Genomic DNA, 21,426 nt, shown 5'->3' with positions numbered 1-21,426 from the left:
TGGTCATTTCAGACATCTCTGTCTTTATGACAAAGCCATTGTCAGGATAGTAGCTTGCTTTAAAAGAATTAATATGCCAGCTCTCCTGATTGCAGGTAAATGTGAATTAATGGAGCTACTTTTATAGTCACTAGAAGTTGGAAAGATTAGAGTTATTCCAGGAAGTTTATAGTCCTAGTTAAATAAGACTTACTAAGCTTTGCAGTCCAGGTGAGGAACCATGAATCTTTTTATTTCAGTAGAGAGAAGGCAAGGTGAAACTAAACCTGATTGTTATGTAATTAAAATAATTTAAGTGCTATATACTGTGTAACAAATCCAAGTTAAATGTTTATTTAAATTAAACATTCCCATCAATTCTCTTGGTATTTCTGTAGGACAAAAACAAGCTTATGGATGCTCTGAAACATGCTTCTAATATGCTTGGTGAACTCCGGACTTCTATGTTATCACCAAAGAGCTACTATGAACTTTGTATCTTTTGAATGTTGAAGACCATTCTGATCATACTTTTTTTTTTTTTAAAGATTTTATTTATTTATTTGAGACAGAGAGAATGAGAGAGAGCGAGCACATGAGAGGGGGGAGGGTCAGAGGGAGAAGCAGGCTCCCTGCCGAGCAGAGAGCCCGATGCGGGACTCGATCCAGGGACTCCAGGATCATGACCTGAGCCGAAGGCAGTCGCTTAACCAACTGAGCCACCCAGGCACCCCATACTTTTTTCTTGATAAGGCCATATTTTGTTTTTTTCTTATTAAGTTTTTCTGGCATTACATTATTTTTCTTTGTCTTAACCAAATAGTACTCCTCCATGTAAATTTTGTGAGAAAAAGAAAAACTTAGTATCAGAAACCCTCTTTCTATGCTTAAACTTCTTTGTTGCTATATTTCAATTTTTATTCCCTTCATGAAGGATATTGAGGCTATTAGGCAGTTGGTTCTTTAATGCTTAGATTTTGTCATGCAGGACTCTGAAGTGAAAATGAATTCAATGATTTGCCATTTCAAAACCTCTAGTAGTCTGATGGGCAATCCTTATTTTTACTGCTTTGCTTTACCAGACATCTTTTTTTTTTTTTTAAGATTTTATTTATTTATTTGAGAGAGAGAATGAGATAGAGAGAGCATGAGAGTGGTAGGATCAGAGGGAGAAGCAGACTCCCCACTGAGCAGGGAGCCCAATGTGGGACTCGATCCCAGGACTCCAGGATCATGACCTGAGCCGAAGGCAGTTGCTTAACCAACTGAGCCACCCAGGTGCCCCGCTTTACCAGACATCTTTAAAAACTCTTACTTTATTTTTTTTAGCATTTTATTTTATTTTTTTTAAAGATTTTATTTATTTATCAGAGAGAGAGAGACAGAGGCAGGCAGAGGGAGAAGCAGGCTCCTTGCTCAGCAAGGAGCCCGATGTGGGACTCGATCCCAGGACCCTGGGATCATGACCTGAGCCGAAGGCAGACGCTTAACCGACTGAGCCACCCAGGCATCCCTAGCATTTTATTTTATTTCATTTATTTAAGTTTTTATTAGAATCACGTGGTGTTCATCACAAGAGCCCTCCTTAATCCCCATCACCTATATAATCCATTCCCCCACCCACCTCCCCTCTGGTAACCATCAGTTTGTTCTCTTAGTTAAGAGTCTCTTTCTTTCTTGGTTTGTCTGTCTCTCTTTTTTTTTCTCTTTGCTCATTTGTTTTGTTTCTTAAATTCTACATGTAAGTGAATAAAAACCCTTATTTTAAAATAAGGAAAGTCCAACTGAAATTCTGTCTTCATTTAAACATGTTCTCTTAAAGGACTAACGTTTAAGGTATCTGCCCGATAGTTTAATGACTCCAGCAAGTTCCAGAGTATTGCTTAGGTTGGCTTAGATTTATTTGAGTCCTTAATCATAATTAAAAGATATGGCTATTTCTGATGAACTACACTACTTGGAAGTCTACCTGACAGATGAATTTGCTAAAGGAAGAAAAGTGGCAGATCTCTATGAACTTGTACAGTATGCTGGAAACATTATCCCAAGGCTGTAAGTAATTGAGAATCTGAGGGTTTTTATATCTGCATTTTCCACTTTGATTTTTAAAAACCAATATTAAGGTTATTTAATTTCTTGACAAATTGAAATTAACATTTTGGTAGATATTCTGGATTTTTAAGTTTTAAGGTATAAATAATTTTATTTCTATATGGATAATTGAAGAATTTTGGAAATAGAAAAAGTAGACATACTATTTTGTTTAATGTCTTGGCTACTAGAAAAATTAATATGACATTTTCTTACTAGTATGTTTAAAGGTGATAATGATACTTATGTATGTATATATGTATGTGTGTACATATTTATATACTTATATGTACACATATATTTTTATATGTCTGTAAATATATTTGTATGTAGTTTGTATGTAAATATATGTATAGATTGGGGGAAGGTCAGTGAGTTGTTATATTTTAAATTAGATATTTTTTCATTGTGCAGAAGAAAAACCTGGTCCCTGTCTTGCTTAATATGTTTGGATTCAGTATGTTTAGACAATCAAATTGTTGACTTGAGTATTTTATTTATTTATGAATATTTTAATGAAATGTTTTCTTATAATTCCCCTAGTTATCTGTTGATCACAGTTGGAGTTGTATATGTCAAGTCATTTCCTCAGTCCAGGAAAGATATTTTGAAAGATTTGGTAGAAATGTGTCGTGGTGTGCAGCATCCCTTGAGAGGTTTATTTCTTCGGAACTATCTTCTTCAGTGTACCAGAAACATCTTGCCTGATGAAGGAGAGCCAACAGAGTAAGTGATTTTCTTTTTTGATTTAGTTGTTATACTTTTTTGTTGTAGAATATATAAGAAGTATAGACAAGTGTATAGAAAAAAACAAATACCAATATTTCTCCCACCCACAGGCAGTACTTGTAGCATTTCATGTAGAGATTTCCTTCAGCATATGTGGTATGATGCAAAATATACTCTTATAAAAATTGTGTTTGTGGATTACTTATTAGAACCTGCTTTTTTCATTAAATGTAATTTTATGAGAGCATTTTTCCATTACATTAAGTATTCTTTGACGATGGGACTTTTTAAATGAATTATATTTTGAAGTTATATTTGTGATGAAGTACTGACATATGCTTAACTTATTCTATGAACTAGCTAATTTTCGTGTTGTTTCTTGAATGTCTTAATCAGTTTTTGTCATTTATGGACTGCCAGATACCCTGGATATAAGTGATTTACATTATCTCTATACACGAATTACATATTAACGTCAAAACAGAAGAAACAAAAGCCTTTGAATGAGAGCCCTGTCTCTTGTGTGACCAGTGTTCCAGTATCCACGTCCATTGCACTTAAATTCCACATAGGGGTAGATGGTCAGCCAGCTGTGGTCTGCAACCAGTTAGGTGAACTATTTATGTGCAGATTTCCTAGATTGAGGAACTTAATTCCTTTTGTTTAAGTTTATTTATTTATTAAAAAAATTTTTTTTTAAGTAATCTCTACATCCAACATGGGGCTCAATCCCAGGACCCCGAGATCAAGAGTCGCATGTCCTACTGACTGAGCCAGTCACGCACTCCTTGTTTAAGTTCATTTATTCATTTATTTCTAAGGTGTACAGTTCAGTAGTTTTTAGTATATCTGTATCAGTTCCTTTTTAAGAGAAAAAATATAAAAATTTACCATGCCTGTGATAAAGTTAAATGGTATAGAAAAGGTAAAAATTTAACGGTGTTGAGAAGATGGTGAGGTTATTTGTTTTATTATGATTTGACTGTCAATTTTGAGCGTTTAATTAGGCAGTCATTAAAAAATTTTGAAAACTATGTTCTCTATCCTACGAGATGAAAAATAAGCAGGAAATACATGGTCTCTTCCCTCACAAAGCTTATATTCCAGTTGAAAACGTAAAATGTTCAACAGTAAAAGGATATAGTTAGAGTGCCTGAGTGGCTCAGTAGGTTAAGCATCTGCCTTTGGCTCAGGTCATGATCCCAGGGTCCTGGGATTGAGTCCCGCATCGGGCTCTGTGCTCAGCACGAGTATGCTTGTCCCTGTCCCTCTCCCTTAGCCCCTCCCCACTGTTTGTGCGCTCATACACGTGCTCTCTCTCTCTCTCAAATAAATAAATAAAATCTTTAAAAAAAATTACGTAGTTAGTACATTATAAGTATCATTTTTTTTTTGAATTAATGGAGTTGCTGTGAGAATAAGTTGACCCAGGGTAGGGAATGAGGGAAAGTTTTTTGTTCCTTTACACTTGTACTGTGTCCTCTCCCTGGTGTTTTTTTTTCTCTTGAGTCTCTTTCCCTTGAAATTGAACACTAAGCCAATGAAGTTGAAAGTTTCTTCTATAAAACATTGATGTATTAAAGAGATAAGGAAACGCACAAAGGAGAACGCTAACAGTAAGATGGTCCTATAGTGTAAATAGTGTATGTAAAGATTTTTTTTCAACTCTCTTTGCAGTGAAGAAACAACTGGCGATATCAGTGATTCCATGGATTTTGTACTACTTAACTTTGCAGAGATGAACAAGCTCTGGGTGCGAATGCAGCATCAGGGACATAGCCGAGATAGAGAAAAAAGAGAACGAGAAAGACAAGAACTGAGAATTTTAGTGGGAACAAATTTGGTGCGCCTCAGTCAATTGGAAGGTGTAAATGTGGAACGTTACAAACAGGTGTATATCCTTTTTACTTGTCACCTTTTCTTATGTCATGACTTCATGACAATACATGTCAATATAAATTGAAGCCTGATTTTTTTCAATTAAAATATTTTTATTAAATAATATTACATTGAAAACCACTTTAAAATTAAAGACAAGTATATTGAAAGATATATTTTCAGTTTGTGTTTGTGGATTGGAAGACTCAATATTATTAAGATACTAATTTTTCTTAAATTGAGATTGACTCTAAAGCTGCATTAAGAATGTGATATTGGTGGAGGAGATAAACACATAAATCAATGGGAGGAATAAAGCAGAGATTGACAGACTTTTTCTATAAAGGACCAAATAGTAAAGATTGTTTGATTTTGTAAGCCATGTTGTCTGCAACTACTAAACTCTGCACTTGTAGTGAAAAGCAACAACAGACAATATGGAAGTGATTTACAAAAGCAGACATTGAGCTAGATTTGCTCAGCCCTGGAAAAGATAGTCCAGAATAGGCTCACCATATGTAATAAGTTACTTTTGATAAAAGTGTAATAGTAACCTTTTCAACAAATGTTTCTGGAACAGTTGGACATCTGTGTGCAAACAAGATCCTTGAACTATGACCCATTCTCATACCATATAGAAAAACTCAAAAAATGGATCAGAGGCCTAAATATAAAACCTAAAACTATAAAACTTTTAGAAGAAAATACAAAGTAAATCTTTATAATGTTGGATTAGACAAAGATTTCTTAGGACACAAAAGGCACAAATCAGGAAAAAAATTGATAAAATCAACTTCATCCTAAATGACTTATTAAGTAGAAGTCCAGAATTAAATTTTTATTGAAAAATTCTTCTGTAAAATGTTAAAGTTTAATTTAAAAAGTAAGTATGGGTTGGAAAAATCTAAAATAAAATTCTCAAATTAATAGCTTAAATATGTTATTAGAGGAGTGGCTTAGGATTTAAAAACAATGTTTTAACTCTTACCTTTTTCTTTTAGATTGTTTTGACTGGCATATTGGAGCAAGTTGTGAATTGCAGGGATGCTTTGGCTCAAGAATATCTTATGGAGTGTATTATTCAGGTAAGTAAGGACATTTATTTTACCTTTTAAAAGGACTCATTTTAGGGGCGCCTGGGTGGCTCAGTCGTTAAGCGTCTACCTTCGGCCCAGGTCATGGTCCCAGGGTCCTGGGATCGAGTCCCACATCAGGCTCTCTGCTTGGCAGGAAGCCTGCTTCTCCCTCTCCCTCTCCTACTCCCCCTTGCTTGTGTTCCTTCTCTTGCTGTCTCTCTCTCTGCCAAATAAATAAAATCTTTAAAAAAAAAAAAAGACTCATTTTATCCTTCATTAATTTTCATTGTTTTGAAAAAAAATCTTGATAGAATAGAAATAAACTATCCTGAGGCACCTGGGTGGGTCAATGGGTTGAGCATCTGACTCTTGATTTTGGCTCAGGTCATGATCTTGGGGGTCCTGGGATCGAGCCCTGCATGGGGCTCCTGGCTCAGTGGGGAGTCTGCTGGTCTCGCTCTCCCTCTGCCCCTCCCCCCACTCATGTACATGCTCACCCGCATTCTCTCTCTAAAATAAATACATTTTTTTTTTTAAAGATTTTATTTATTTATTTATTTGACAGAGAGATAGCGAGAGCAGGAACACAAGCAGGGGGAGTGGGAGAGGAGAAGCAGGCCTCCCACTGAGCAGGGAGCTTGATGTGGGGCTCGATCTCAGGACCCCGGGACCATGACCTGAGCCGAAGGCAGACGCTTAACGACTGAGCCACCCAGGCGCCCCAATAAATAAATCTTTTTAAAAAAAAGAAAAGAGAAAAGAAAATAAGCTGTTCTGAGTAAAGAATTATTTTCTCTTACTGATAATGTGGTCTTTGTATTGATCTGTTTTCCCCCCCCAAAATGTAGGAAAGAGTAGCCTCCAAGTTCTCTAGTTCTTACTAGTTTTAGTTTAATTGTAGATGTACTTTGTTGAAAGAGGCTCAAAAGTAATGTATTTGAATTTAGTTGTGTAAGATTTAAACGATTGATTCCACAAATATGAACTTTACCGTAAGTCCAGAATATAATGTGAAATACTTTTACTTGTGTCAATTAATTATTATTTGATTTTTAGGTTTTCCCTGATGAATTCCACCTTCAAACTTTGAATCCTTTTCTCCGGGCCTGTGCTGAGTTACACCAAAATGTAAATGTGAAGAACATAATCATTGCTTTAATTGATAGGTAAGTGCTTCCAACACTGGAGGGCAGTGTTCTGACTGGGGACTAATGACTTTAAAACATTTTAGTGAATTACTTATTTCTGTTACATCTTTATTATATTAATGATTTTAAAGCAATTACACTATGAACAGCTTTGTTCTGTAAGTATGAGTATGTACCAGGTGTTTGCCTAGCTTAGGCATGAAAGAGGTTTAGCAGGAGGCATGGAAATAATATTTTTAATCTAGACATTTGTTTATTAAAAAAAATTTTTTTTTTATAGATTTGGTTTATTTATTTGACAGAGGGGAGAGATAATGAGAGTGAGAGCACAAGCAGGGGGAGGGGCAGAAGGAGAGAGAGAAGCAGGCTCCCCACTGAGCAAGGAGCCCAACATGGGACTCGATCCTAGGACTCGGGGATCATGACCTGAGCCGAAGGCAGGCGCTTAACCGACTGAGCCACCCAGGTGCCGCTATGTCATACAGATCCATTATTTAAATCTTACAAATTCAAAGAACAAGATTTGTTTTTTATAATAATGAAAGTTACCTTTTAGTGGGAACTGATTTGATTTGGAATCTTTTTTTATCAAGTAGCCATTAGATATAGATGATTAAGAATGTTCAGGTAAGGGGGGGGGCGCCTGGGTGGCTCAGTCAGTTAAGCATCTGCCTTTGGCTTGGGTCATGATCCTGGAGTCCCAGGATTGAGCCCCATGTCGGGCTCCCTGCTCACGGGGAGTCTGCTTCTCTCTCTCCCTCTGCCCCTCCTCCCGCTCATGTTCTCTCGCTTGCTCACTCACTATGTCTAAATAAAATAAAAAGAATGTTCAGGTAAGGGCACCTGGGTGGCTCAGTCAGTTAAGCGTCTACCCTGAGCTCAGGTCATGATCCCAAGGTCCTGGAATCGAGCCCCACATCAGGCTCCCTGCTCAGCGGGGAGTCTACTCCTCCCTCTCCCTCTGCCCCTCCCCTGGCTTGTGCTCTCTCTTGCTCACTCTCTCTCTCTCTCTGAAATAAATAAATAAATAATTTAAAAAATTAAAAAAAAAAAAAAGAATGTTCGGGTAATCATTCTATCATCACATTTTTTTAAAGAAGAATTTCGAAGTATTAAATATGTTTAGTAAATCCCGTTTAGGTTTAGATTTTACTTCTTTAGACATTGGTCTTGGTTAAAAGTATAAAACTTGGGTCTTTGATAATGGCTTTAATGAGTGTCTGCTTGGCAACTGTGCTGAGTGCTAGTATATGATATGTGTCCTTCTTGTTAGCTTACACATCATTGACCTTATGAAACGAGGAACCTAAATAAAGATTTATTTGTGCAAATACTTTTTTTTGTATTTTAAATACCTAAGTTACTAGTTTAAAGTCTAAGAATTTATGTAGCAAATTCTCCAAATCACCAGTTTAGATATGGGTAGCAAGAATTATATGTGAATTGGGCATACTCTTTTTTTTTTTAAAGATTTTATTTATTTATTTGAGAGATAGCAAAAGTGATCAGGGAGGGAGAGGGATCCCAGAGGGAGAGGGAGAAGCAGACTCGCCACTGAGTGGAGACCCCAATGTGGGGCTCGATCACAGCACCCTGAGATCATGACCTGAGTCAAAGGCAGACGCTTCACCAACTGAGTCATCCAGGTGCCCCGAATTGGGCATACTCTTAATGGAAGCTAATAATGGGATTTATCTTTTAAAGATTGCTCTTTAAAATCATGGTTGTTAAATATATTTGTCACTTTAATTTTTATCTGTGATGTACTTGATTAGGCTTCAAAGAATATGGCAGAATCAGGCTGTTGAAAACCTTTTTATATATGGTATAAAATAGGGCATATAGTAAGAATGCAGTGAAATAAGACCTCATTGACAAAACCGTTCAGTTAAAAATGAATTGACCACTTACACCATACACAAAAGTAAACTCAAAATGGATTAAAGACCTAAATGTGATACCTGAAACCATAAAAATCCTAAAAGAGAACACAGGCAGTAATTTCTCTGACATTGGCCATAGCTACATTTTCTTAGATATGTCTCCTGAGGCAAGGGAAATAAAAGCAAAAATAAACTATTGGGACTACATCGTAATAAAAAGTTTCTGCACAATGAAGGAAGCGGTCAACAAAACTAAGAGGCAAACTACTGAATGAGAGAATGTATTTACAAATGACATATCTGATAAATGGTTAGTATCCAAAATATATAGAGAACTGATAAAACTCAACATCCAAAAACCAAATAATCCAATTTAAAAATGAGGAGAAAACATGAATAGACATTTCTCCAAAGAAGACATCCAATGGCCAACAGACACATGAAAAGATGCTCAACATCACTCATCATCAGGGGAAATGCAACTCAAAACTGCAATGAGTTATCGCCTCACACCTGTCAGAACAGCTAAAATGGAAATCACACAAGAAAAACAAGTGTTGCCGAGGATGTGAAGAAAAAGGAACCCTCTTAACATTGTTGGTGAGAATGCAGACGGGTATAGCTGCCGTGGAAAACAGTGTAGAGGTTCCTCAAAAACTTAAAAATGGAACTACCCTCTGATCCAGCAATCACGCTACTGGATATCTACCCAAAAAATACAAAAACATTAATTCAGAGGGTTACATGCAACCTTATGTTTATAGCAGCATTACCTACAATAGCCAAATTATGGAAGCAGCCCAGGTGTCTATGGATAGATGAGTGGACAAAGAAGATGTGGTATATAAATAATGGAATGTTATTCAGCCATAAAAAGAATGAAATCTTGCTATTTGCAATGACATGGATGGAGCTAGAGAGTATTATGCTGAGCTAAATAAGTCAGAGAAAGACAAATGCCAGATGATTTCACTCATGTGGAATTTAAGAAGCAAATGAACAAAGGGGAAAAAAAAGACAAACCAAGGAACAGACTCTTAACTCTAGAGAACAAACTGATGGTTTCCAGAGGGGAGGTCGTTGGGGGAATGGGGGAAATAGGTGATGGGGATTAAGGAGTGCACTTGTCATGATGAGCACTGGGTGATGTGTGGAAGTGTTGAATCACTATATTGTACACCTGAAACTAACAACACTGTCAACTGTAATGGAATTAAAACCTTAAATCAAAAAATGAATTGAGGGCATGATCGGCTCCAGTCCATGTCCTTTTTTAAAATCTTTTTTAATGTTCTAGGAGAAATACCTTGTAGAAAATACGGAAAAGTATAAAGAATAAAATGTCATCCAAGGGCTTGGGCGCCTGGGTGGCTCAGTTGGTTAAGCGACTGCCTTCGGCTCAGGTCATGATCCCAGAGTCCTGGGATCAAGTCCCACATCGGGCTCCCCCTTCTCTGTTGGGAGCCTGCTTCTCCCTCTGCCTCTGCCTGCCACTCCCCCTGCTTGTGCTCACTCTGTCTCTCTCTCTATGTCAAATAATAAAATCTTTAAAAAAAAAAAGTCATCCATGATCCCACTACCTAAAAATTCCTGTATTTGTTAAAATAAAGATTATTTTATTTTCCAGATTAGCTTTATTTGCTCACCGTGAAGATGGACCTGGAATCCCAGCAGATATTAAACTTTTTGACATATTTTCACAGCAGGTGGCTACAGTAATACAGGTTTGTATGGCTTTTCTCCTAAGTTCTCAGAACTTTGAAACTTCTCAGCTGGTAGATCCTTTTGTGATTGTTAAAAATAAATTCTGTGGTTTTCTCAACATTTCAGTCTAGACAAGATATGCCTTCAGAGGATGTTGTATCTTTACAAGTCTCTCTCATTAATCTCGCTATGAAGTGTTACCCTGATCGTGTGGACTATGTTGACAAAGTTCTAGAAACTACAGTGGAAATATTTAATAAGCTCAACCTTGAACAGTAAGTCAAAGTTACATTTTTATAAAAACCCTCATAAAGCACTCTTTTTAATCCTAGATTTGTTTTTCTTAATTGCTTTTTGAAATGTTAGCATTTGTCTTAAGCATTTGTTAGATTGATATGCTTGGTGTTAATCAGCGCAGAAAGTAGCATCCAATTTCTTGGTTGTGTACATTGATCAAGTCATGGCACTCATGGACTATAAGTAGTCTTTGTGGACCAGAGTCTCTCCATTTCAAACCCCTTTGATATATGAATGAGTTTTCATACTGGTAAGGAAATTAAGAGTTGACCTTGGAACAGTGTTACAGGGGTTGGGGCACTGACCTTCCGTGCAATTGAGAAACTGCTTATAACTTTTAATTCCCTGAAACTTAACTACTGATAACCTACTGTTGACCAGAAGCCTTACCGATAACAGTTAATTAACACATATTTTATACATTCTACATAGTATATACTGTATTCTTACAATTAAGTAAGCTAGAGAAAAATGTTATTTAAAAAATTACAGGAAGAGAAAATACATTTTATTGTACTGTATTTGTAGAAAAACATCCATGTGTAAGTCAGCCTGCACAATTCAAATCCATGTTCGTGGGTCAACTGTGTTTATATTAAGCAGTGTTGCCGTAGGAAGTGGTTTCCTAGAGATGAGTAAGTTGTAAAAAGTTAGGAGCATATGTATATTTAAGGCGTGGAAATTAAATTGTTTAAAAATATTTTTCTGTTTTGTGCTTTGATTTTGATACCATCAAAGTATTTTGTTGCCTAGCTGGGAGCCTCAACTGTGCTGTCCTAGTCTGTGGCATCCTCTAGTGGCCACTGTGTGCAATTCTGATCCCTTTACCTTTTCCCCGGCAGTCCCCTTACTGTCCTGTCCTGCACTGCATCTGAACATGGGGTCAAGCCAGCCCCTCTCCCTTTACCCTTATTATTCATAATTTTACCTCATATAATCTTTTTCTTTTTCATCTCCCTTCTTGTGGTTTAGCCGCATCAGGAAGATTTCTTATTTTCCTTTACCTCTTTTTATTCACCATCGCCCCTTCTTTTAGTTACTTCCACTTTTGTGAACTGAAAAACATTCCAGATTTGAGAGAAAATTAAATTATGTATCTGTATCTTCCCCCACCAAGTAAGTTTTAAAGTAAAATTAGACAAAGAATTAGAAATCCCGACCTGTATAGGTCTTATAAATACCCCAGGTATGCCTCATCTCCACAGAATGCTCCTATAGGCTACCTTAAATTCAGCCTGCTTTTCCTTGATCACCAACATCTGATGGAGAAGAAGCAGGTTTTTTTTTTTCTATTTTGTGGAGTTGCTAGCTTTGCACAGATTTTTTTCTCCCTACTTATTTTCATCATGAATATACAGTATTTATTGGCTGTCCAGGAACTTAACGACCACTTAAAATACTTTCCTAAAAATGTCAAATGCTAGACAGTCATTTTACCTCCAGCTGTACAACCTTTTCGATGTTGTTACATCTTATTTTGTATTAATAGAACATTAAGAGATGAGTACATGTTTGTATTTAACTAGGCATCTTTATCTTCTCAGAAAGAGGTCATTGGAGTATTTTGAGATGGTGTAATCCACCTGACCTATTTCCTTTAATGTACAAATGAAAATTTTCAAGTTTTTATGCAATTAGTGTATTTGTATATGTAGAAAGTTAATTTTACTCATTAAAGGGCTGTTGTTTTTCTTTTTGTAGTATTGCTACCAGTAGTGCAGTTTCAAAGGAGCTCACCAGACTTTTGAAGATACCTGTTGACACTTACAACAACATTTTAACAGTCTTGAAATTAAAACATTTTCACCCACTTTTTGAGTACTTTGACTATGAGTCCAGAAAGAGCATGAGTTGTTACGTGCTTAGTAATGTTCTGGATTATAACACAGAAATTGTTTCTCAAGACCAGGTAAGAGCATACCAACATGCTATATATATTAGGAAAACAGAGACAACGTAGTAATGATTTAGATCTTGAGACTCACACATGAAATGGGAGAAGAGGGTAATTTAATACTAAAAAAAGGTTACAATGAGCTTACTCATCATTACTCTAAATTAGAAATTAGAGGTTTATAAAGAAGAAATTATAAAACTATAATCCCACCAGAAAGAGAATAACTACTATTAATTAATTTTTGGTGCATCTCTTTCCAGACTCTTATCTATATGTGTATCAGCATACATAAACTTTCTTAAAATAAAAGGAATTATGTTGTTAATACTGTTTGGTAACTTTACACAGCTGGAAACACTTTTGACAGTGACTTTATATGCTGATGGTTTCACTTCAGTGGGTTTCTGCATCTCTCATGTTACAGGTGGATTCCATAATGAATTTGGTATCCACACTGATTCAGGATCAGCCAGATCAGCCCATAGAAGACCCTGATCCTGAAGACTTTGCTGATGAGCAGAGCCTTGTGGGCAGATTCATTCATCTTCTGCGGTCTGAGGACCCTGACCAGCAGTACTTGGTATGAGTTAACTCAGTTATCATACACCTTCAAAGCTCCTAGTGAAATCCCATGTAGATGTGCCTCAAATGGTCTGATGCAGCTGTGGTCTTAGAAGGTTTTGAAAAAATTGCATCTGAATAAGAGATTAAGTGACATTCATGGACTTTAACTTTATATAGAAAAGCATAATTGTGAGCTTATGGGAAACAAGTTGGTTGCTCTAGTTTCTTTGAAGACTTCTTAAGAATTGCAGAAAACCTGTATTCCTTTATTGGGTGTTCAGTACTCATTCCATGTTCATTTTCTTTTTGAACTATGCTGCTGCTTTTAGAATTATCCAGTTGTTTATCATAATAAAATTTAAAGTATAAGCAACAATCCTTATCTTCAGTTATATTTGTTTCCAAGGTTTGAAAATATAAGTTGTATGTGTTTGTCACATTGAAAATATGTGAAAAGACTTTAAAATTCAAATTGTCTTTTTTTTAACCCCTTTTTCATGGCAAAGAACAATCAGTTAAGGTTTTCCCTTTCTTTATCATTAGTCTCAATAAATCTTTGTGAAATGAATAACATGTTGCCTGAGTAGGAATGTTGGTGACTGATCTGGATGATTTATTTTAATGAAAGGTAGCACAGATGGCAGTCTAATTATTCTTTGGGCAAAGTGTAGTTTAACTGTTGTTGGATTCATAGGCTGTTAGACTGATATAATGAGGAACATTTTTATTTGAGGTTGAGTCCTGACTTTCTCCTTCTGGTGACTTCCTTTGTTATAGTTGACACTCTTGTACTCCTTCATAAGCAGGGTGAAAAAGAAGCTGACTTCTGTTGGCAGTGTGATAGTCTTTGCCTTGCCTTACTGATAAACATTCTGGGCACTCTGGTGTCACACTTGGTGCACTGTGTGTGATCTGTACACAGTGACTGGCTTATTGTTCAAATATTTTAACTGATTCCCTTACGTTTCTGTGTCTCACATAACACACATGCCTACATGTGTTTTCTTTTTTTTGTTGCAGTCCTAATGTATTAGTAGGAAGTATGTCTTCCACATGTAGCCAGTTGATTATATCTATGCACCGAGAGACCTTTAAGGGAGAATCATTAGCTCTGATTTCCCCAAGGGGGAATGCATTCTCTTATCTGTCTATTATATCAGAGAAATTCACAAAACCTGAATATGTCACACATTGTGTCACACATATTAAAAAGTATTTCATGAATTCTTGTGGTTTTTCTTAAACAACCTGATGTTTATTTCAGAGTGGCTCTTTTAAAGTATATTGCCATTTCCTTTTACTTTAATGGTCTTTTTTTCCTGAATCAGGAGGTAAGACATACCAGCAATACGCACATAGCTGCTTTGCATCCTAGTAATAGCCAGCATTTTCTGAGCCCTTGCACCCTTGCCTTGTGTCAGGTACTGGTAACTCTTCACATGTATTACTTGATCTTCCCAACAAAAACAACCACCACTACTGCATTTTTCAAATGAAACTTTTATAGCTAAGAGAAGGTAAATAATTTGCTCAGCGTCACTCAGGTAGTAGGTGTTAGAATCTACTTTTAAATATGTCTGTCTTCAGAGCCTGCAATCTTTATCAGCATAGCAGACTTTGTACATATGTGTGTGGAAATATGTTAATATCTGTCTCTGACCCTGACTAGTTGTGTTACCTTGGGCACATTATGCAGCCTCTTTGAACCTCAGCCTTCTTCATTTTTGAAATGGGGTTACTCTCTGTCTTGGTTGTGATGTCGATTATATTGACTCTGTGAGATAATGTAAAGCATCTACTATAAAGCCTGGTACATCAGATGTAGTCAAAAATGGTAGCAATGACCATGATTAGAACCCTCATTTAATTTTATAAATGATTAATCATAGTGCAGGAAAGATTAATGTTTTGGGGGGATTTTTTTTTTTTGTCAGATTTTAAACACAGCACGAAAACATTTTGGAGCTGGTGGAAATCAGCGGATTCGCTTCACACTGCCGCCCTTGGTGTTTGCAGCTTACCAGCTGGCATTTCGCTACAAAGAGAATTCTAAAGTGGTGGGTTTACTTTTAAGTATGTCACTACTTTTTTCCTTCTCTGTGTGTGTGTTCTTTATTATAGAAAATTTCAAACATATACAAAAATAGACAATGGTATTGCATATACTAGCTAAGGGATCACATAAAAACACTTAGAAATGAAAGATTAAAAACAGTTTAGATTTATGCCAAAAGTTTTCCTGTATTTAAAGATTACTTGAGGGGCACCTGGATGGCTCAGATGGTTGGGCCTTCGGCTCAGGTCATGATCTTGGGTCCTGGAATCGAGCCCTGTGTCGGGGAGGGGGTGTGGAGCGGGAAGTCTGCTTCTCCCTCTCCCTCTCCCCTGATCATACGTGTACTTGTTCTTTCTGTGTCTCAAATGAATAAATTTTTAAAAATCTTAAAAATAAAGATTACTTGTGAGACATTGATAAGTTTATGACAAAATTGGCTCAGAGTGCTTTAGTTTAAGAATGATTTTACTTTCTTAGAGTCTTTACCAATTCTAAAGTGATACAGTAATTTCATGTAGAGGTTGCAAGTACATAACAGGTGAGATCTAATTCAAGTTAGTTTTGCCTCATGAAGAGGCCTAGCATTGCATTATAATCTCTCTCCAAAAGCCTGAAAACGAATAATTTTATGAATTGTGTATATTTTTTATGCACTTATTCCTTAAGCAGAATCATGACTTAAATCTTCAATAGTTTTATAGAAAATACTTTAATCTGATGTACCTGAAAATTGGACAGTCAGGTTAGTGTTAACAAATAAACCTCAGTGAACTTACTTTTCCAGTAGTGGAGAAACAAGATTTATTCAGTATACGTGCCAGCCTGACATAGCAGCTTTTGGCCAGTTTTTATTATGACACCTGCTCTTTTAGTCCCTTTTCCAGCATTCTATGCATAGATTTTGGTGAATGTAACAATGGAAATAGCAACTAGCATTCACTATGTGGCATATAGTATGCCAAAGACTATCTATATACTTGGATTATTGCATTTAATCCTTGTAGCAAGTCTGTGATGATTACCGTCTTTTAAAAATGTAAAGAACTGATTGCTTTAATAGAAATTTGGATGGTCAAACATGGATAAAATATTTAACCTCACTAGTAATTACAACAGTGAACCTCTGTTTTAGAAATCAAACTGGTAAAGAGAAAAGAAAAAGGTTTGCGATGGCAGTGGTGTAATGAGAATTCATTCTCATCTAGTAATGATGGGCATGTAAAATACTACAGTCTTTCTAAAAAACAGGCAGTATGTAAGTAGGGCCTTGAAAGAACTAATAATTCCACTTCTAAGAATTTATACTGAGGAAATAATGAGGGATTCAGTAAAACTTTGTGTGTATAGAGCATTAGCATTCATTGTGGCATTGCAGATTATGTCCAAAAGGAAATAGTGAAGTAAATTATGCTACATCCAGTGTGTGGAATATTTTCTAGTCATTAAAGTGATTTCCAGTAGCTTAGTATCATGAGGAAAATTGTTATGACAAAATAAGTGAAGGAAAAGAAGTCTGATGCAAGTAATATGCAGCATGAACCCATTTTAACTCTTCTGGTGAGTTACTATAAAGTAGAAAACAAAACCAGACTAGAGATCCCAGTTCATCGCGTTTGCATAGGAAAAAAGAAGGTGTTAACATCAGAATGTTATTAGTGATTATTGCTGGATGGTAGATTTAGGGATGATTTCAGGTTTTAAAATTCATTTATTTTCCTACTTCTGTCCAGTTGGGGTGTGTGTTGATTTTCTCATGAGAAAAAACAAAATGCCAAATATACAAAAATTACAAAGCCAGTAACCACAAAAGGATGTTTTGAGAAGATACTGTGCCTGATTTACTTGAGTGCTTCATAAATGAGACGGAGGAGGAGGACAATAAAAGGAGAACCTTGAGCTCAGCTTTCCTGCTTTCCCTGTTTGTTCTATAGAAGTTTCATATAAAATGAATATTTTTGAGCAAGTTAATCTTGAAAGTAAGGTAATTTAAACTATTTTTTCTCTTTTAGGATGACAAATGGGAAAAGAAATGCCAGAAGATTTTTTCATTTGCTCACCAGACTATCAGTGCTTTGATCAAAGCAGAGCTGGCAGAATTACCCTTAAGACTTTTTCTTCAAGGGGCTCTAGCTGCTGGAGAAATTGGTTTTGAAAATCATGAAACAGTAGCATACGAATTTATGTCCCAGGTGATGGTCTTTTCTCCTTTCTGTGTTTAATCAGTTTTGCTATGTGCAGTCACCTGTTGTAGTTATGGTGGTGGTGCACATGGATTTTTCTCTTCACTGAATTTGTGACTACCCCTTTCCCACCATCTTGGAACTCCTTCTTAATACTGTAGTCACATTGATTGGTTTGGAGCAGGAAGATGGATCAGTTACTAGGTGCTATAATGAGATTTAAGATTTACAGGTGGGTCTTGGTCTAAGTGTTTCATGGAGTGAAAAGTTCCTTTATTAATTCAGTTTGAGAACTGTGGGTTAAACAAAAGATAAAACAAGCTTCCTTGTTGCAAGTTGTCAATATCTTTCCTGTATCAGCTGTGTCTTTTGGCTCTCCAAGGGAGGGGTCAGTATGTTGTGATCTGAAGGGGGACTATGGAGCATCTCACAAGATAGGGGTTTTGCTGGGAAGTACTTTAGAAAATGCTCCAATAGATGGTAGAAAAGGTCTCTTCTGCTTCTTGTTCACCAGGCATTTTCTTTGTATGAAGATGAAATCAGTGATTCCAAAGCACAGCTGGCTGCCATCACCTTGATCATTGGTACTTTTGAGAGGATGAAGTGCTTCAGTGAAGAGAATCATGAACCTCTGAGGACTCAGTGTGCACTTGCTGCATCCAAACTTCTGAAGAAACCCGATCAGGGCCGAGCTGTGAGCACCTGTGCACATCTCTTCTGGTCTGGCAGAAACACAGACAAAAATGGGGAGGAGGTAAGGAGGGAAGTCATTCCTGACCATGTTATAGGAAAGGGGATCGTTAGCAGGGAATAGCTGCCATGGCCCTCGCGTACTAGAGGTGAAACGTTTGGAGGAAGAAAGAAACACTGGAGAAAGAAAATTGCTTTGTTTATTAAAAGAAATGAAATGGACAGTAATGTGTAATGTATAGTTACATCCTGTGGTGAAGCCCCACTTTGAGGATATTGTAATACAGCAAGTTTATACCACTGCCTTTAAAAAGTATACATAATAAATATAAAACATTTTACATATAAACATATAAAACAAATTATATTTGTAAAGTATAGCTGTTTGCTTAAAAAAAAAAAAAATGAAGAGGATTTAAATTTGTTGTATGCCTTAAGAGCCACTGTAGGGTTATGTTTATTTCTTGTGTGAAGTGGGACATTTGTAATTCAATAATCTCTTCAATACTCCACCCACCCACCCCACCGCCCAATCCCCTCGCCCTTTTATTCTAGCTTCATGGAGGCAAGAGGGTAATGGAGTGCCTAAAGAAAGCTCTGAAAATAGCAAATCAGTGCATGGACCCCTCTTTACAAGTGCAACTTTTTATAGAAATCCTGAACAGATATATCTATTTTTATGAAAAGGAAAATGATGCGGTAAGTAAACTATAATAAAATATTGTTAGTGAACTAATATTTTCCTTTCCTGCTCTTCAGAGGTTTGATACATAGAAGTTTATCATCTTGATACTTTCTTTTTTGTTTATAAGGGTCAGAGTTTGGAGAATGCACCTACTAGTCTCTTTCATTCCTAGTATCCTTTTCTGTCTATAGATGCATCTCTCTAAGGGAAGAACTCATTATCTGCAAGAAAATTCTCATCTCTTTTGTTCATGAATATTTTATAAAAACAGTCACTGTTGAAAAACACAGAATAATTTACAAATATAGTAGGCTGATTGCTCATCAGGTACAAGTTTAGAATAATTCCTAAATGGAATATCCTTTTAGCAATAATACAGTGTTGGTCAAGATTTATAGGTTAAATAAAATTTTGCTTTTCTTTCATTGGTTCATGATGCTCTATTTTTTATTTTTTGGGTTTTTTTCCCTTACTGTTTTTGTTTTGTTTTATTTATTGGTGAGTTGCCAGTAGTTGTTGCTCAAACCAGGAATCATGTTTTCATCTCTCTTTTTTTATAATTACTTTGGTGACTCTTGAGAGTAACACAAGATCCTCAAAACATTTTTATTGAATTATATTTTTTATATGGTGCATGCTTGATTATGTAACTGTACTGTACATGTTCTTTTGTAGGTCACAATTCAGGTTTTGAACCAGCTTATCCAAAAGATTCGAGAAGATCTCCCAAATCTTGAGTCCAGTGAAGAAACAGAGCAGATTAACAAACATTTTCATAACACACTGGAGCATTTGCGTTTGAGGCGGGAATCACCAGAATCTGAGGGGCCAATTTATGAAGGTCTCATCCTTTAAAAAGGAAACAGGCTCACCATAATCTTTTCCATGTACATCCAGTGAGGGTTTTATTATACTAGGTTTCCCTTCCATAGATTGTGCCTTTCAGAAATGCTGAGGTAGGTTTCCTATTCTTACCTGTGATGTGTTTTACCCAGCACCTCTGGACACTCACCTTCAGGACCTTAATAAAGTTATTCACTTCATAAGTGTTCAATCTGTCTGATCACCCCAGGTAGCATGATTGATCTGCTATTTAAAACTCATGTGGTCTGTAAAAAAAAAAAAAAAAAAAAAACAAAAACAAACCACCACTTATCTCAGCTAATAATGAAGCTCTTCTTCCTTTATTTCGTTTTGTTGGTTGTGTAATTTCCTTCATTACTTGGGAGTACTAACCTTAAAGTGTGTGTCTCTTTGTTCTCTAGTCCAGTTTGAGATTAATTTAGAGGAAAGGGATACTGTATGTGAAATTCAGCTTGGGCTTTTCCCTAAATGCAAGATAAGGCCATGTGTAATATTTTCCCTAAAACTAGAATATATTAATGCATGTTTGAGAATTTTAAAACACCATGGTCAATACCAAAAGCTATATTTTGCATATTTGGACTCAATCATCCATTAAGAACCTATGTTATCCTCTGGGCATATTTATCAAAATAATTTTGTTCTAAATAGTATAAAATAGAAAATTTGTGATCGATATAATTTATGTATAACCTTCATTATTGTAAATTTAAGGGGAAATGCATCATTACGATTTTTTTTTTTTTTTGCACCAGTGGAACAATAAAGTTGCTATTAACGATTTTGGACTTTTTACCCTTTCATACTAGATGTGTAGAAGGAACTAATAGAATGCCTGTGGAGTTTAATAGACTTACGTTACAGCACTTGCTTGTTCAGCTCTCAGTTTAAGCACTTCTTGAGCAAGACACCATCTCCTCTTTGGTTTATACCCATCTGCTTTCCTTGGCCTTATCCTGTTCTCCTAGGCATGGTGTCCACGTAAACTCTCAGAAGGCTCGTTTAACAAATTATCCCAAAACTTAGTGTCTTGAAGCAGCAAACCGTTATGTCACGGTTTTCTGGCTTAGGAATTTGGGAGCAGCTTAGCTGATGGTTCTGGCTCGTCGTGTCTCACGATTCTGGCTGTAGCTATAGCCATCTGAAGGTGTGAGTGAGGCTGGCTTCCAAGCTCATTCACATGCCCGTTACCTGGAGGCCTCTGTTCCTCTCCTTGTAGGCCTTTACAAGGGTAGCTTGAGGGTCCTCATGACATAGCAGCTGGCTTCCCCAGAGTGACCCATACGAGAGAGGGCAAGGAGGCAGCCACATGCCTTTTTATGACCTGACCTTGGAAGTGACATACTGTTGTTTTTGCCTTATTCTGTTAGAAGGGAGTCACTAAGTCTAGCTCATGCTCGATGGTAAGAGGAATTCAGCTCCACCTCTTGAAGTGAGAAGTTGCAAATTTATGGGCATTTTCAAATGACCACCTCACTTAACACCTCTGTCTCCCCCCCCCCCCTTTTATAAGTCCCTACCATTTTTTATATACTTGGGTTTAAATTTTTGTGCCCCCCCCCCCCCCCCCCCCCCCGGGCCCCCAAATTCATATTGAAATCCTAACCCCCAAAGATGTTGAGTGGTGGGGCCTTTGGAAGGTGCTTAGGTCGTGAGGGTAGAATCTCATGAATGGGATTAGTGTCTTTATAAAAGAGCCCCCAGA

At 36.6% G+C, this 21,426-nt stretch overlaps 1 protein-coding gene across 1 annotated transcript in view; it reads left to right on the top strand.

Annotated features, from left to right (window-relative positions):
- VPS35 (VPS35 retromer complex component) overlaps positions 1–20,502 on the top strand; it is a 28,450-nt gene extending 7,948 nt beyond the window's left edge. Inside the window, exons 3-17 of the mRNA XM_021705843.1 lie at positions 378–474; positions 1,908–2,031; positions 2,614–2,796; positions 4,477–4,690; positions 5,679–5,762; positions 6,810–6,919; positions 10,412–10,508; positions 10,615–10,763; positions 12,487–12,694; positions 13,107–13,262; positions 15,181–15,303; positions 17,312–17,491; positions 17,997–18,236; positions 18,728–18,871; positions 19,533–20,502. Of these exons, the coding sequence (XP_021561518.1) occupies positions 378–474; positions 1,908–2,031; positions 2,614–2,796; positions 4,477–4,690; positions 5,679–5,762; positions 6,810–6,919; positions 10,412–10,508; positions 10,615–10,763; positions 12,487–12,694; positions 13,107–13,262; positions 15,181–15,303; positions 17,312–17,491; positions 17,997–18,236; positions 18,728–18,871; positions 19,533–19,712 (2,289 nt within the window). The 3' untranslated portion in view covers positions 19,713–20,502. The remainder of the gene's footprint in view (positions 1–377; positions 475–1,907; positions 2,032–2,613; positions 2,797–4,476; positions 4,691–5,678; positions 5,763–6,809; positions 6,920–10,411; positions 10,509–10,614; positions 10,764–12,486; positions 12,695–13,106; positions 13,263–15,180; positions 15,304–17,311; positions 17,492–17,996; positions 18,237–18,727; positions 18,872–19,532) is intronic.
- The last annotated feature ends 924 nt before the right edge of the window (positions 20,503–21,426 follow it).

Source organism: Neomonachus schauinslandi, chromosome 16, assembly GCF_002201575.2.
Source record: "Neomonachus schauinslandi chromosome 16, ASM220157v2, whole genome shotgun sequence".
Lineage (NCBI taxonomy): Eukaryota > Metazoa > Chordata > Mammalia > Carnivora > Phocidae > Neomonachus > Neomonachus schauinslandi.
Note: the sequence above shows the minus strand (reverse complement) of the source record. Positions and strands in the feature narration are given on the sequence as shown.